Source organism: Elgaria multicarinata, chromosome 10 (genome assembly GCF_023053635.1).
Source record: "Elgaria multicarinata webbii isolate HBS135686 ecotype San Diego chromosome 10, rElgMul1.1.pri, whole genome shotgun sequence".
Taxonomy (NCBI): Eukaryota; Metazoa; Chordata; class Lepidosauria; order Squamata; family Anguidae; genus Elgaria; species Elgaria multicarinata.
The window spans coordinates 61,001,219-61,018,278 of record NC_086180.1 but is presented as its reverse complement, the minus strand read 5'-3'; the positions used below and the strand labels follow the sequence as shown (position 1 = coordinate 61,018,278).

Below are 17,060 nucleotides of genomic sequence, written 5' to 3'. Positions count from 1 at the left end.
ACAGCCAGAAGCAATCACATTTCATATTATTTTTCTTTCTTGGATTTTGTGATATTTAAACATATCCTTAATGTTAGGATTGTTGTTTAATCAAGACTGTCTATCAGTGTATCCAGAATAAAGAATCTCTATCCATGGATACTCTGGAGGCTTCTCTACATTAAGGAAAAATACCCCAGCCTTAATGGAGTTTTGTCTTCTGGAGTCTTTGCAGGTTTACAATGGGCACACACTTCTCCCTGCTTTTGGTTCCTTTGCAGGCACATTCCATATGTTTCATTTATACAGCCAGTAGATGGCACTGCAAGATTTCTACAATATCATGCAATTCTTGAATTACACCAACTCTTTGATGGCAATTGTTGGTTTTGGGGTGGGGTTTTTTTTACTGCATTTTTGGCAATTTATAAAATGGTGGAATAAACCTAAAAAAGTTGAAAGAAGCACCAGAGGTTGACAATGTTGGGAAAAGGACCCGTGAACTTCCGTGAGTGAACAATCATGAATGCACAATAATTGCCTCATGTAAAAATGCCCTGGGAGTGCCAGTGGCTGGTCATGGGCAAAACGCTTCCCACACTCTGCTTGGCAGTGCTATTTGGAATTGGGTTGGGCAACCCAAGTGGGGAAAAGGAAAAACTTCTTGGTTAATTTTGAGTCTGTGTTGGACTTTGTTTGGAGCATAACAAGAGCCCTCTTCATGCATTACTCACATGAAGGGGGATTGCTATGTTGAAAGGGGAGCAGGGCCCCATTTTTAGTGCCACTTCAACAGCATGTGTCCATATGTGCACTGAGCGCAGTTGTTTGCAAAGAAGCCTCAATGCAAGCAGCTGCTCATGTATCTGGGCTCTGTGTGATTGAGATGCTCCAATCAGGTTGAAACTCTCCTCCCCGGCCTAATCCTGCTGGGAGTCCCCAAATGCCTTATGTGGCTTTGGCTGCTTGTTTCTCAGGTCTCTCTCTCCCCGTTCCCATCCTCCTCTTTCTCGTGCTGAGGAGAAGGGGAAGAAAACCTTCCTTCCTGCAACTGCAGCTATGTCAGAGAAAATGGGTAAATAGATGATAGAGAAAAACCTCTTTAGCCATTGTCTGGATCCGATTACAGTACAAGCTGCAGAAGAGCCACGGGGGTAGAAATGGTGCAGTTCGGAATACTGGTTTCAGGGCTGGTGTGTCGGGGCTAGGCATGGTCAGGTGTTATGTTCCCCAGGCTTGACTTCTCTGGCTCCAAAGAGAACTCAGAGGCAGAGGAGACTCCCTCCGTTAATCCTTCCCCCCGCTAGGCCAGGGCCTTCTAGAGCAGAGGATGTGCCTCTACCTGTCGACGGCTAACTTGGAGCTGGCCAAGGTCCTGGAAGACCCTGCCTGGTCTAACTTGGCTGGCTATTCTGCCGATTTGTCCTGGCCTGGCCTGACCTCACCTGGCAAGTCCTTGCCTGCACAAGCCTTGCTGGTTTTAGTGCCTCTGGGAGCCTTGAACCAAGTTGGACAGGACAGTCGGGCACCTACCAAGGGCCTAAACCCCAGCAGGAGCCCACTAACAAAAGCCTCCTGGAGTTGTTCTTCCTCTTCGCCATTACAACCTGCTTGTTCACTTACTCTTGCAGACAACAGTGGTGGCGAGAAGGAGGAGCAGGAGATGCCACTGCTTGCTTGCTCACTGGATTTCTGCCTGTCAAGCAAGAAAATGGAACCAATGATGAAAATGAAGATGAGGAGCAATAGCAACTAGTGATACTAGTGCTGACATGGTAGACTCACCAAGAGAGAAGGCACATTGAATGTGTCTTGCCTGAGGGCCCTCAGAATTCTGGAGCCAGCACTGACTGGCATGCTGAATGAGCATTAAATCAATATTCTAAACCAGGTTGATATAAAATTCAGTTGCATCTAGAGATATAATGGAACAGAAATGTGGGTGGTGGTGGTGGTGGTGGTGGTGGTGGTGGTGGTGTATTATGGGTATAATATAATAAGACCTACTTTTATTGTCTAGAAATCCTGGATACATATTTGTTCCATGAATTTTTCCTTTACTTGAAGGAAATCATCTACTTAATGAATAAATTTCACAGTACACAGCAATCAATTGGTTTCAAATCCACCAAATCAAAGCACGTGTCCCCAACCTTTTTGGATCAGTGGGCACATCTGGAATTTTGAGAGAATGTTGTGGGTACTCTCACAGAAGGGCTACCGGGGGGGGGGGCTTGCCCATTCATAAAATGGCTGCCATGGTAGGCATGGATAGTCACAAAATGCTAATTTCCCAGAAGGTGAACTGTTGAAACTAAAAAATAAGTTACTCGCTCAAGAACCTAAGTGAAAGACAGAGGTAGGCGCTGAACAAACACAAAACCACTCCTTTGAACCCAAATAAAGGTGGCTCAGGAGGGCAGAACTTCACTTTGCAGTATGCCAGCCTTATCATCATCATCATCATCATCATCATCATTATCATCATCATCATCTTAAGAAATAAAATGAAATCAGGTGCTGCAGTGAACCTGCTGGGTGCCAAGACAGCTGCCTGTGGGCACTAGTTTGGAGACCTCAGAAATAGGCAGCTCTTTATGGATCAGCTGTACAATGTCCTCAGTCATCTAACTGAGGAAAATTAATACTTCAGGGTTCATATACGTCTAAATGGCTCATATCCATTATCGATAACATCCTGATCATTACACACTTGGCTTACAAATCCCATAGGAGGTGGATCTTCTAGGGCAGACAGTGCAATCCAAACTTTGGCCTCCTGTCTGGTATAATGACCTTCTTAAAATAAGTTCTAGGAAAACCAAAGATAAAACGTTTAAAACTTACTCTTAACTAGTATCTTACCCCCCTTCAGCTCTATGATGTATATTAAAATCCCCCCTCATTACGTTGTTGGTGAGGCTGTGAAACACAAAGTTCATTCTACCACAAGTGGTTGAACATTTGTTCATGGGTACATTACTTGATTAGCAAAACAACAGGACAAATATTTAACCCTGATCTAAGGGTGTCTTTACTCAGCTTGTGCGTCGAAGAGAGAACTGATAATACCTGTCATTACTGCTGCCCAGATGGAATTTGTTTTGCAATGGGAAGTGGCTGGGGCACTTACCCTAGGTTCTTGTTACCAATGTGTTTGGCGAAGTTGCTCTTATGGAAAAATTAATGCACTAGATAACCTTATGTAGAGTGTTTGCCAATCCTGATACTTTTCAAGCAAAATGGTACATATTCATTACTTTTTGTATAAAGAGCTTCTATCATGAGACTTCATTCTTAATATAAATAATTTTGGATTGATCTAATTTATTACATAGACCAGATATAGGTGTGATTTGTTATAAATGCTACACATCTGAACCCTCAAATTTATTTAAGCATTTAAAAAAATTATTTCTTTTCCCCATTTGTTTTTTCTTCTGGTTAATTGTAAACTTTAGCACTGTATGTGTGTATCAGTAATTACAACAGAATTGATTATATAAAATCCAATGTGTTTTAGCTTCCAGTTTGTGACCAGATGGTGATGTGTATCTGCTGCTACATGTAGGTTTTAAAGCTCTGAAGTGCCTTTGCAAATGTTGGGTTAGAGTTAGTAATTCCCACTGAAATCAATGGGACAACTTAGCCACGACTTAATTTCAACCAGCTTGAACTGGATTTACCCCATTCTGAGCATTTGCCAATATATGTTGAAAGCTGAGTTCTGCACATGGCGGCTTGTGCACACAACTGGCTGGTTATGGGGAAGGGACTTGCATGTCTAGGACTTTTCAGCTAGTTTCAAGGCTATAATGCACAGTGGGAATTGGCCTTTATTCTCTGCCAAAGTCTGTCCCGAAGGCTGAGAAAGTAGCAGGAGTATACACACACAGACAGAGAAAGGTACTATTCCATTCATGCATTGGTCCCTAAAGTGCATCAGAATGAGTTCAGCAAATAAATCTCTGTTTCTCTGTTTTTAGCTGACAACTTTAACATGTGTTGCCATTATGGCTGCAATATTTAATCAGTAGATTTACATTGCAATCTTATACCGTCAACTCAGAAATAAGTCCTATTGATTTCAATGGGGCTTTCCCCACCAAGTGGGATTGCAGTCTTAAACAAATAAAGCTTTAGTTAATTAGTAAGATACATTTTAATTACCATGGGTACCTTTTACTTGGTTCAGTTGCAAGAGAGACTTCTGATTATGAGTGGTAGAATTCCTTTGCTAAACTGCAAGTTGTCTTTCACTTCCTTCTTTTTCTCAAAGAGATATCTTTAAACAAAGTTTTGGTAAAATGGAAAATATATTTAAATTTAATCAACTTGAATATAATATTTCAAGCCCGGGCTTTGCAGTTTGTGTCTTCAGCTAGGCCACTTTTGAACGTGTTCTTCAGTGCAAACCTTGTTCCATAAAGCTCCTATTGGCCTAAGTACTTTGACCTGGCAGTAAGCCGTCTTTTAGGGTGATTTTGGAGCTGACATAGCAGAGCTCATTTCTCCACTGGGAATGATATGAGATGCACAAAAATAGTTCCCAGAGGCCAAGCTTGCTAGAAAATCTGTCATGAAAGTGGTTTAGCTTTTTGCTATGTGGCCAGCTCTTGACATAGGTCATGTAAGAACTAGCCAAGAAAACTGGTGAATCAGGATCATGGAAGGGGGCAGATTTTAAGCTACAGGGTCAAGTCCTAGAGTTCCAGTCTTAACTCATTTGTTACCAAAGTAAGCTGCAATTTGGAGATAATGTCAGCTTGGATGAAACTGAATATAGCCAGGCATGAGAATTCTGGCTTAGCAGAAACTGCAGATCTCACACAAATGCTTCACATATCTTTTTTGTTGGGTTGGTGAAAGGTAATTTTAGCTTGTTCAAATCCCCAGCTAATGGGCAGGTTAGAAAAAAATCCTATTTAACCTTGATTATCCTTTGGACGCAGAATACAAGTAAATTGCAACTTCCCAGCTGGGTTGTCTCTTGTGATGTACTGATGGAAAGAAGCGGAGAATGATTGAATTGATATGAGTATTGTATCTTTTAACCCAAGTCTGTTTCAAGATAGTTTCTAGAAAATTATATTAAAAGTCTTGTCTACTTTTTAAAAAAGAAATCTTAAATATCATGGTTATGTCCTCTTCCTCCCTCCCTCTTTCAGGTGGAAAATGTTCGCTTAATTGATGGAATGTCTTCCAAAAGAGCTGCATTAGGAACTCTGTATCTAACAGCTACTCATGTCATCTTTGTAGAAAATGAGTCGGATGCTCGTAAAGAAACATGGGTATGACAATTTACTTGATTTATTTTTTATAACAGTAAAATGCTCTGCAAACATACACTGAACATACTCAAAAGAAGTTGGCATCTTAATGAATGCATCCATTAAATTCTGCTCGTGAATCCTTTTGCTCATGCATACACTCCATTGATCTGACGTGGTGGTGAAAGCTCTCCATATGTTGGACTTTAGCTCCTACCAGCCCTGGTCAGTATGGTCACTGGTCATGGATGATGGGAGTTGGAGTCCAACAATATCAGGCAGGCCACAACCTCCCCATTCCTGATTAATAAGTTTCCAGACTTAAAATTATAGATTTGAAGTGAGTTTCTGTGTCTGTATAAGAGTTCACCACAAATAGCTCCACCCCTAACTATTAGCATCTTACTAGCCATTCAGCTGCTTTTTCACCTTGGAAAAGCCTCCAGGTTCCTCCAAATAGATACACTTAGAATTTGCATATGAATATAAAAGCAACAACCCTGAAATCAGAGTACTGGGCCTTCTAAGTTTTCTGTTCAAGTGTCCTCACATGAAAATTCATAACCCATGTCAAGGTCACTACCTCAAACAACACTTGAACTTCGATGTGCTCTGAATAAATGGAATGCACAGTATAAGTTGTAGAGATATTTCTCTTTTTAATGTATTTTTTCAAACAATATACTTACACCAAACAAAATGAAAGCATAAATCCAAAGAATACCAGAAAATACAATATGCATATGGCCAAAACGGAACGTTGTTGTTAATTAAGGTATATCTTAATTAATTAATTACAGCTCTCTGATAATTATGAGCAATTTGCCACAATTTTGGCTGAGAGCTTACCAGTTCAAGACAGTGGGCCTGCTCAGACAACACACTAAGCCATGGTTAGGCTGCTAACCCTTTTGCAGCAAATGGTTAGCGACCATGTTTAAAACCATGGTTATATAGCCACCATGGTTAGGAACGGTTCACATGACACACCAAGCTGTAAAGTTTAGTTCAAAATGCTTAACTATAATGGCTTAGTGTGTTGTATGAACATTTCTCTTCTTCTTTGTAATTGTAATGCACTAATGAGCCTTCCCTAACTTGCTGTCCTCAAGATGTTTTGAACTACAACTCCCAGGATTCCTGACCATTGGTCATTCTTGCTGGGATTGATGAGAGTTAAAGTCCAAAACATCTGAAGGGCATTAGTTTGAGAAAGACTGGACTAATGCCTTGCTTTATATGTCTTATTGAACATTACACATTAATGAACACACAAGGAACAAGTGGATTGAACTGTATCCTTTTGTTGTGGCATATCCTTTGCTGCTGTTCAGGTTGGCCGTTTGGTTCTCTTTTTCAGATTCTTCACAGTCAGATCTCTTCTATTGAGAAACAGGCTACAGCTGCTACTGGTTGCCCTTTGCTGATTCGCTGCAAGAACTTCCAGAACATTCAGTTCATCATGCCTCAGGAAAGAGATTGCCATGATGTTTACATATCTTTAATACGTCTGGCACGCCCAGGTATGGGATGAAAGCTCAGGAGGTACACATAAATTCAAGCTGGCAATTGACTAAATTGAATGCTTTGTTGTAGACACTGATATTGTTTGGTTGGCTGCTGTCTTGCAGTTTGTAAAACTGAGTAGGGGCTTTTCTTGATGAGGCTTTTAAACACCCCTCCCTGCTTCTTTATGAGATTAAGAGTGGATCTGTACACACACTTTTTTCCTGTCCCCCCCCCCCATTCTTTGCCTTTCTGTATGTTTTGCTACATAACCTCTAGGTGGCACTGTGGTGTAATGGAATTGTGCAACTACACTAGCACTTCATTTTGCCATTTCCCCAAATGCCAGATTGTTCCTATTTAAAAAAATAAACCAAACCCCTCCTGTGAAAATGTTTGGAAAGCATGGGAGAGGCCCTGGAGGGTGACACTGTTGTCTAAAGCACCCACAAATTACCATAAAAGAGGAATGGCGAGCGCACAATAAAGCCTTGTCTAGAAAAGGCCTAGAAGGAAGCTGAGTAATTAGGACACAATTTCACCAGACATAGAAATCATGCAGTTCTCTTTCAAAAGGGCTCTGTCCCATCTGATTGTACACCTGTGGAAAAGGGTGTGGATCCTCAGCAGGTGCCCAACCACCCCTACCTTTGATGCAAGTCCTGCATTAATTTATTAACTTCTACTTGGGTTTCCCCCATTGCCTTATCTTTGAACTGGGACATTCCAGTCAAATACTGGAGTGAGTGATTTACCACAGTTGTGTAGGCCAACTAGGAATCAGTATCCAATAACAGTGTTACCCAGCTTGGTGCCTTCCAGTTATTTTGGACCTAAACACCCATCAGCCCCAGCCAGCATTCCCAATAGTCAGGAATGCCGGGAGCTGTAGCCCCAAACATCTGGAAGATGCCACGTTGGAGAAGCCTGGCCTATAATATATATACAGAGAGACATGGTGACCACATTCTCAGATCAGTAGATGGCTCACCAAGTTCGTGAAATTATGAACAGATTTGATAGGGGATATTTGCTCATTCTTTCTCTGGAGATTGTGAAAGAAGGTTATGATAACTCCCTGCTATGCTTCATGCAGCCTAACTGTCAAGCACTTTTAACAACCTGTGAATATGAACGATCATTACACCTTCCACTTTGTAACTTAAATGTTGGTTAAAAACTTAAGTTTAAACCAGGACATGTTGGCTCTAATCTAATCTAGCTGTGAGAGCTTCCAGCCGGTGATGTTAGCAGGTGTAATGGATGATTATTAGTTCGTGTTTTGGATACTGGTGTGCAAATGCATGCCAGAATCCCAGTCAGGACTTTCTACTTTAGGTTAACAATGTCAGTTGTTCATAAGCAAACAAAACAGTGTATGTACAGTCACGCCATGACAATAAGCAGAGAAAGAGAGTGAAAGATGACTGAGTTCCTGGAATTGTATTCGAGCTGTATTCTAAAAGCTTACGAATTCATTTCCTCTCCACTTTTAGTGACAGCTGGCACAACTCAGCAAATAAACATTGTGTAGTAATAATAGTAATAATTCAAATGAATAAATAGTGTCTGTGCTTGACTTTTTCCTTCTCTACAGTGAAATATGAAGAGTTGTACTGCTTTTCTTTCAACCCAAAACTAAACAAAGAAGAGCGAGAACAAGGCTGGAATCTAACGAATATGAAGGAGGAGTATAACCGAATGGGAGTTCCGAATAATTACTGGCAGATCAGTGATGTCAACAGAGATTATCGAGTGAGTCACTGTGATTGAAGCTGTGGTCTGTGCAGGGCCTCTGGGAGGAATTTTATCAGGGGGTACAAAGTTTCTTTTGGGCCCCTTCCCTTCTCCACCTGTTTTTATCCACTACAGTTTCATGCCATGAGCTGTAGCCTGTAAGGTCAAAAAGGGTATGGAAGACGAGAGGGGGTGAAGTGGAGCACTCTGTTAATTTTCTGCATTTAAGGTCTTATGCTCTTATACTCCCTCCACAATAAATATAAATAAAAATAAAATAAAAGAGGATCAGAGATAAGAAAGCACATTTGATTTGAACATCGTTGTTTATGCTACAATACAGATAAGGAGAAAGAATTCACATTGAAACATCCTTTTATGTTGCAATGCAGATCAGATCATCAGAAGACATATGTATTAGTAAAAAAGGTAGATAAACTTACTATTTACTCTAAAGAGCTGGGGGCAATACATAAGCATTTGTAAAGCGATGCACACTGGAGGAAAGCATCCCAACGTCACATATACACTGATGGGATCTGAGCCTGCAGTGACTTCTCTATGAGGAAAGGTTATCAAATCTGGGACTAGTCACTGCTGCATATCATATTCTCCATCCTATCCTCATAGTTTATCTGCTTTGGGAGAATGAGAATTTCACTTGCAATTTCTGTGTCCTTAGGGAGGATGTGGGGTTAAGGCTTGTGAACTTTAACTCCCAATTTCCCTGCTTTTTGGTGCTTGTTTGGAAACTGTAGAGCCTTAACGTTGTTTTTGTAAACCATAGGTTTTTTTTTGTCTAATGAATAATATGGATCATAATTTCTATGAATTACGATATATAAAACTATGTAGGCTTACACAAAATGTGAATGCTAGTCTTCACACAATATATGCAAACATTTTCTGAGATCCCAGGAAATTTCAGGCTCCCCTCCTTTGGGGGCCCCTTTTTGACCCTGGGCCCAGGTACGATGTACCCCCTGCACCCCCCTCTCATGGGCCCTGGGTCTGTGGCTAGGGATATATGAGAAATCAGCTTCAATTCATTTTGGTAAGTCTATATGTAGTTCACAGCTTTCAGACTGAACACAGACTTGAACACAATCTGCAATCAAAGTTCGTACATTTCTGACCTTGCAATGTGATGAACAGACCCAAAAAGTATGTTCAACAGTGTTCATACTTTTGAAAAAGGCACATGAAAATAAATGTATACTTTTGAAAAATCTGCACAAATTTTTCTTCAATGGAAGAACGCCTACGTTTCACAGATGTGCACAATTAATTCGTACATTCAAAAAAATATGCATGAAAATACACACAGATTTTCATGCATAAAGAAATAAACAAAGCTCGCAATCTGATACAGACATAAGTCGGGATGAGCTTCGAGATGGAATTTGGAGAACTTCAGTGAGCTTGGGTTTTGCTGATTTGCATATCTCTATCTGTGGAATAAACCACATATTGTGCAGAATGTGAAGGACAGCAGCAACCACTTCTCCTTACCCCATCTCCCTGGCAACTTAATGGCCCAGTTTAATTATAACAATCTTGGGTCAATAATGGTTCATTGCAGGCATGGAGAACCTCCAGTCCATGAACAGTTATGGCCTGCACAGAGTTCCCCTCCAGCCTGCCAGATTGTTTCCCAGGCTCTGCTCCTTCCTCCAGCAGGGAAAAGCTCTTATCTCCAATTAGCAACGGATCAGAGATAAGAGTTCTTTCCTGCTGAACACTAAAAATGGCTCTTTTCAGTGCTCAGCAAGGAAAAGTTCTTATTTCTGATCAGCTGCTGCTGGGGATGGGGTATAAGAATGTTTTCTCTGCTAGGGAGAGGAAGTGGGGCCTGGGAAGGAAGCTGCTGAGTGATTCAGTCCTGCTTGCTTCTTAAGCTTGTCCTGCTTACTTGTGAGTAGGCATGCAAAGGCCTGCTCTGCACACTTGTGAGTAGACATGATGCTCATGCTTTCTTATAAGTTGACATGCAGCAGTTTGGTATTTGGGATGCTATTTGAAAACGCTGCTGAGTGATTCAGCCCTCCGTGCTACTGCATACACATGCAGAGATTTAGTACTGCTTACTTCTGAGTATGCTTAAAATCAGTAAAATCAACATTTTAGCTCAACCCACTCTGCCTTTAGCCTCACTCACAGATGGAATGTGGCCCCTGAGACCTTTCCCAGATTGCAAATTGCTTCTTGGACTGAGAAAGGTTTACTGAGTCATCTTCCCTCTTGTTCTTCCCTCAAGTGTTAGTGCTTATTTTCTGGCTTGTTAAACCACACTTTCCCATGACACCCAAAACTGAGAAACTGCAGTTTAAGCACTGCTAGTATCTGATCTTGTTTCAAATTCTGGTTTGTAAACAGTGCTTAAATTAGTTTCCCAGTTTGGATGTCATGAAAAATTGGTTTAACAAGCTGGGATACAAGTATCAAAGCTGGAGAGGATAAGGGCAAGGAAGGTAGTGCATGGGTGCATATTCTTGGGCCAATAAACCATAATTTATTGGACCAACATTGGCCCTGTTCAGACAACACATTAAACCATGATGGTTAAGTGTTTTGAGCTAAACGTTACGGCTTAGTGTGTCGTGTGAACAATTCCTAGTCATGGTGGCTACATTACACAGTTTAAAAACACTCAATAACCATTTGCTGCAAAAAGGTCAGCAGCCTAACCATGGTTTAACATATTGTCTGAACAGGCCCATTGTTACATCTGAACAGAGCCATAGTTTAAAGAAGGTGTGCAATATGATCTTAGCATGCTCTGAGTTTTGTTGGCTGCTGCTTCTGTGTGGCAGGGAAAATCTTGAGTGCAATGATGTTAATCATTTTTACTGCATCTTTAACAGAAAATACTTGGGGTGTGTTGAGAAGCAGTGCAAGGAGATGCATCAGATCAAGGCAAAATGTTCCGTTCTGAAATAAAGCTGAATTGTTGATCTTGGGAAATATGAAGCTTTCAAACTCCACTCAGCTATTTTTTTCTTCAGCCTTGTAAAGTGTAGAGAATGTGAATAATTATTTGTGAAGTGCCTTGAAACAGTACATTGGAAAGGGCTCTATCACTGTCAGTCTATGTTCTGCTTCAATAAACCAATCAAGAAAACTCAGTTTTGTTTCCTTCTACTTTTGGACAGGTGTGCAGCTCGTATCCCACTGAAGTTTATGTTCCCAAATCAGCCACTGCCCATATCATTGTGGGGAGCTCTAAATTCCGTAGTAGGAGGCGATTCCCAGCACTTTCCTACTACTACAAGCAGAATAATGTAAGTGCGGGATTGAAATTTGGGCTGATTTAATTCACTTGCTTTTGTTTTAAATTTTAAAATAATTTTTAAATGATTATGAACAAATGATAATGCAGAATACATCTATAGTGCAAAATTTGGATTTCATTAGCCATGAAATACAGTTATTAAATACCTGCATAGATAGAGCATGCTTTAGTTCCTGCTTGTGTGTGGGAGAGATGGGATGCTCTTCTAAGGAAATCCCTGCCACCAATCATTTTTGTAAGTATTTGCATTTAAAAAAATAGTTTTTAACTTCTGCTGTCCAATTAATGAGGGGGAGGCGCCATCTTTTAAACTGATTAATCTAAGTGATATATTATTGAATTTTAACTCTGCAAACCCTGTGCTAGCAAAAAGGCAGGTGGTAAAGAACATGATTCAGAAAGCTGTTGGGGTGTCTACAATTAATTATGTTGCGGAATCAAAACAAAAGGCATTAAAACTGCCGGAAGGTTACCAGTTCCAGCTGTTCGGATTGTGAGGTATACCAGAGGACTGCCTGAAAATCACATTTGTGGCTGACAGATTTGGTTTGGAAGCCCCCCAAATTTAAAGTTATAAAATTTTAGATTTTTTTAAAAATTTTAAATCTATAAAAAATAATAAACTGGATGCGCTATTTGTGGTAGTTTGTTTTGTTTTTGGAGTGCTGTATCATGTGCATCACATCGCCTGCATATTGGTTGTATGTATTTATTTAATTTCTATCCTGCCTTTCCACCAGATCTTAAAATATGGGCGGGCTCGGATGGGAAAAGGTGATCTGTCATGTAGCCTGTTCCTGAGTAATGGGTGCTTCCTTGAAACTGGAGGATATTTTGAGGGCCAAATAAGAACCTCCTGACAGTCTTACTGAGTTTCTGGGCTGCCCATTTCCCTAATCTAGAGTGCATTCTTAATTCTCAAGTAGAAGTACTTACTTTCTCATCTCCCCATAAACTCCATTTGGCCATGCCAAGTATATTAATCTAAATATTCATGTCTGTGTTTTGTTTTCATACAGGCTTCCATATGCAGGAGTAGCCAGCCTCTGTCTGGCTTCAGCGCTCGATGTCTCGAAGATGAGCAGATGCTACAGTCGATCAGGAAGGCCAATCCGGGAAGTGATTTCATCTATGTTGTTGATACACGGCCTAAAGTAAGAGGTTTCATACTCTGTTGTGTGAATGCTGAGTGTGGACTGACATGTCCCAGAAGATCTACAATTGGGTGTTTGTTTATTAGAGTGAATTGGACAGCATTCAATTGCACTGAAGTGACTACTATAAATTTCAGCAAGTGGAAATATTGTTTTCTTTGGTCTTTTTGTAGCAAGTGCTCTGGCTAGAGGAGGAGTCAACAAATGGGAACTCTGATTACTACCTCAAGATTATGTTTATATTTTATACTAAATGTACTACTGAAGCCTGGGAGGCATTGAAATCAGGAGTTGCAAAATATCTGGTTGGGTAATTCCTGTGATCGTACCTTAACCATTCTTGTTGTGGCATCACCTGAAAGTGTGGAGAGAAGCTGCTTCTCTCTGCATCCTTTGGAAGAGGTTTATAAGGAGGTGCATCTTTTAAGTACAACTGCAGAGCGCTTCTCCATGTTTAGGGTGTAAGCCCTTTGAGACATGAATGATCGGAGAAGTTTACCTATATGGTGTGTTAGGGGAACCATTTCCCAATGCAAACTTGGCTTTATTCTGCTGGAGGACAGGCTGCTGTCTGTCTGATAAGGCTAGTCAGAGCTACCATTTTTTAATCAAAACAGGCGGAGCCAAGTATGCATAAATGGGATGGTTTAGTCCAGGGAGTGGAGTGCTTATATTGCAAAATAAAGTAGTTGTTGTGAAGTAGATTGTTGTATCTCTCATTTCTGGCCATCACCATATTGTTAAGGTGTTTCCCTGAGCAATAGGAAATTTCAGGGACAATGCTACCAAGTTTACTTTCTATTGTAAGAGCATTAGATACTTGGTAATAACTTCTTCTTCTTCTTCTTCTTCTTCTTCTTCTTCTTCACAAATAAGCAACCAGAGTCAAATGGGCACCCCTCTCGCAGGCAGCAGATTCACAGAGAGTAACTTGCACAGCCCTTCCCTCAAGACTGCATCCCTAGTTCCCACTAACCCCAGCTAGAATTAGCACCTAGTGCTTTCTATCACACTCACACATGCTCACACTTGTCTCAAACCCCGGCCCTGGATTCAAGCCAGCCAAAGTTGCAATACCACGAAAGGCTTAAAATTAATTGCCTGTTGCTATGGGCTTTTTAGTGCTAGTGATTGCTTGATTGGTAGTTATTTATTTATTACATTTATAGCCAAAGCTCTCTGGGCAGTGTGCAAAGGTTAAAAACAGTGAACATTAAAAACAAATATACAAAAATTTAAAAGCATAAAAGATGTAAAAACATCACATTACTCTGTGATGTCACAGAACGCTCACAAACATTCCAGTTCAATTATGGAAAATGGACAATTGCTGTAACGGCAACACTATAATCACAATGACAGCTCTTGAATTGCACTTAACAAGTGGCTCCAGAGGCTTCTCCAACTGTAGGCATGTACGGTACAGCCTACAAAGGCTTCCTGATGTGTTGTGCAATAAAGGAGTCAACATTTCCCGTTGGTGTGGGTGGCCATTGTGAAGCACAGCATTGTTGTATGTCATCAGGGAAGCCTTCTAGCCCTCAGTGCAGGTTTCATTCCTGATTATTTGTGCTGTGGGCAGAATTGCCACTGATTTCCCCTTTGCTTGGAATTCAGCAGCATCCATGCCTGTGACTGATAGCAGAGTCCCCAGAAAGAAAGGGTCTCTTCTCTCCAACATATGACAGAGTTGATTACTTTGCTAGAAGATCCATTTAGTGTTCTGATGCTAAATCATCATACAATGTCCTTAGTTCTCCTATTTTTTTTAAAAAAATTAATTACTAATTAACTCAACTGGTACCTCTGGCAAACCAACGCAAGACATCAAAAATTCAACATCTGAAAGCAGGTCAGCATATTTAGATCTACTGCAGTACTGAAGAGAAGAGAGATTGCCATCTTCTGGATGAACTGTGCAGTCAAAAGCAGTACTTCATTTAAGAGTTCCAAGCATTCTTATTTTTATTTTAGCGCTCTCCCAATCCAATGGAGTGCCCATCTCTCCCTGGTTTTGCTTTAAAGTGGCAAACAGGAATTGCAGCTACTTCTGCCCTTCCTTTATGGTGGGAGAGGTCATCCTGACACAAGTGCAGGACGGGCACTAGCCTGATCATAGTGTTAAAAGAAAAATACAGTGGTCTTTTTGGCCAGGAAGGACCTTTTGATATTTCTACTGCAGCAACTCCTGCTAACACAGAAGCAGCTGTTCTTTTAGTTTCAACACATTTGTATAAAAATAATCAGCATCAATATATATTAAATAATATTAATATATTTATTTCTTACCTGCCTCTTCCTTTGGATCGATTAAAGCCAGTTCCTAGTTTTCCATCACTCTCTAGTGTGAAAGAGCCCAGTTTGAAGCTAGGGAAAGAGCAACAGTTTAGTCTGCAGCCCAATTATGTACCTGTGTATGCTCTTTTTACTTTCTCCAATATCATTAAGTGGCTGCCATTGACTCCTATGAAAAGAAGTACAAATTGAGGTACACTGTTTGTGGGGGATGAAGTGGTTTTGTCCCAGTGGTCTGGCTGACAAGGATCCTGTCTCTGTCAGAGGGTCCTAGGAATCCTTGTAATATACGAGCCTTCCAGACACACAGTATCTGTTATAATGACAGCGGAAAGCAGGAATGGCATAGTAGTTAAGTGTTGGATTTAGACCAGGGAGACTTGAGTTTGAATCTCTACTCAGCTACAAAGCTTACTGAGTGGTCTTGATTCAGTCACTATAACTCAGCCTAATCTACCTCACAGGGTTTTTGTGAGGAAAAAATATATTTTGTGAGTTCCTGGATCCAAATCTAATAGATAGTATCTCCCCCGCCCCCTGCACCTCCCCAAAAGGATTTATTACCCAGAGCTGCTGCAGCACCAACTTCAAAGAAAGCTCTAGTTTCAACTTCAAAGGAAGCACTGGTTTTGCTCAATATCCCCCCTGTGTGCAGATATAGGTTTAAATGGTAGATTTCACCGTTTAGATATGCAATGAAGTTAATACTCCGGTGTACATTTTTTTTTGCTTTTTGTAAATATTGTGCTTCATTCATTTATCTTTGGGTAACGGCACAAGTATTGTCGGTTCTGGGTTTTGTTGTTGTTCTACGTTGCAGCTCAACGCAATGGCAAACAGAGCCGCTGGCAAGGGCTATGAGAATGAGGACAATTACTCCAACATCAAGTTTCAGTTCATAGGTATTGAGAACATCCACGTCATGAGGAGCAGTCTCCAAAAAATGCTCGAAGGTAAATCATTCCCTGTGCAGATGGTGAGGGCAGCTTTGCACCACTTGTGTTTCATCAGGGTTTTTTGGGTGGTTAAGCATTTTGAGCTAAACATTATGGCTTAGCGTGTCATGTGAACCATTCCTAACCATGGTGGCTACATAACCATGGCTTAAACACGCTCACAAACCATTTGCTGCAAAAGGGTTAGTGGCCTAACCACGGCTTAGTGTGTTTTCTGAACAGGCCCAACAACAAATATTATAAATGTAGGCTCTTCCACATCAATACTCTACAAAGATATGTTAAGGCTCTGGTGCCAAAGTCTTAAGGCAGCATTCCCCAGCCTGGTCCCCTTCAGATGGGTTAGACTACAACTCCCACAATCCTCAGCCAGAATGACGATTGTAGGAGTTATAACCCAACCCATCCAGAGCATGCTAGGTTAAGGAAGGCTGTATTGAGACTTTGGTTCGAAAGCACTTTGATATGCAACATAAGTTCCATTAAGGATATCAGGAGCTGCCTGTGAACTGTCTGTAAGCTCTCAAGGTCTCACATATAGATCATTTGCTTCCTGAGATTGTTTAATTAGAGAGTTCAGCCTGCACTCTGCCACTGAGTTATGGCAATTAAGTCCCTGACAATTAAGTGGGACTTAATTTCTTTGTATATGTACATATGTACCATGGTCATATTTACAGTTTGGGTGACCTCACGTTATATTTTTAAGACATGGGACTATTCTGACAAGTCACTCCCATATCTGTGGGCATTTATTTGGTCTATTTAATAGTCCACAATATCAAAAAAGGGTTGAAGTGGTCATTGTGGAATTGTCTTGTTGACATGAGTAATACATTTGTCTGGCTCAACAATGGACTCATGAGCCATA

At 40.8% G+C, this 17,060-nt stretch overlaps 1 protein-coding gene across 1 annotated transcript in view; it reads left to right on the top strand.

Moving 5' to 3' along the window:
- The window catches only part of MTMR7 (myotubularin related protein 7), a 43,273-nt gene that overhangs the window by 10,481 nt on the left and 15,732 nt on the right, over positions 1-17,060 (top strand). Inside the window, exons 2-7 of the mRNA XM_063135409.1 lie at positions 5,148-5,270; positions 6,610-6,772; positions 8,353-8,510; positions 11,645-11,773; positions 12,804-12,938; positions 16,054-16,186. Coding sequence (XP_062991479.1) covers positions 5,148-5,270; positions 6,610-6,772; positions 8,353-8,510; positions 11,645-11,773; positions 12,804-12,938; positions 16,054-16,186 — 841 coding nt within the window. The remainder of the gene's footprint in view (positions 1-5,147; positions 5,271-6,609; positions 6,773-8,352; positions 8,511-11,644; positions 11,774-12,803; positions 12,939-16,053; positions 16,187-17,060) is intronic.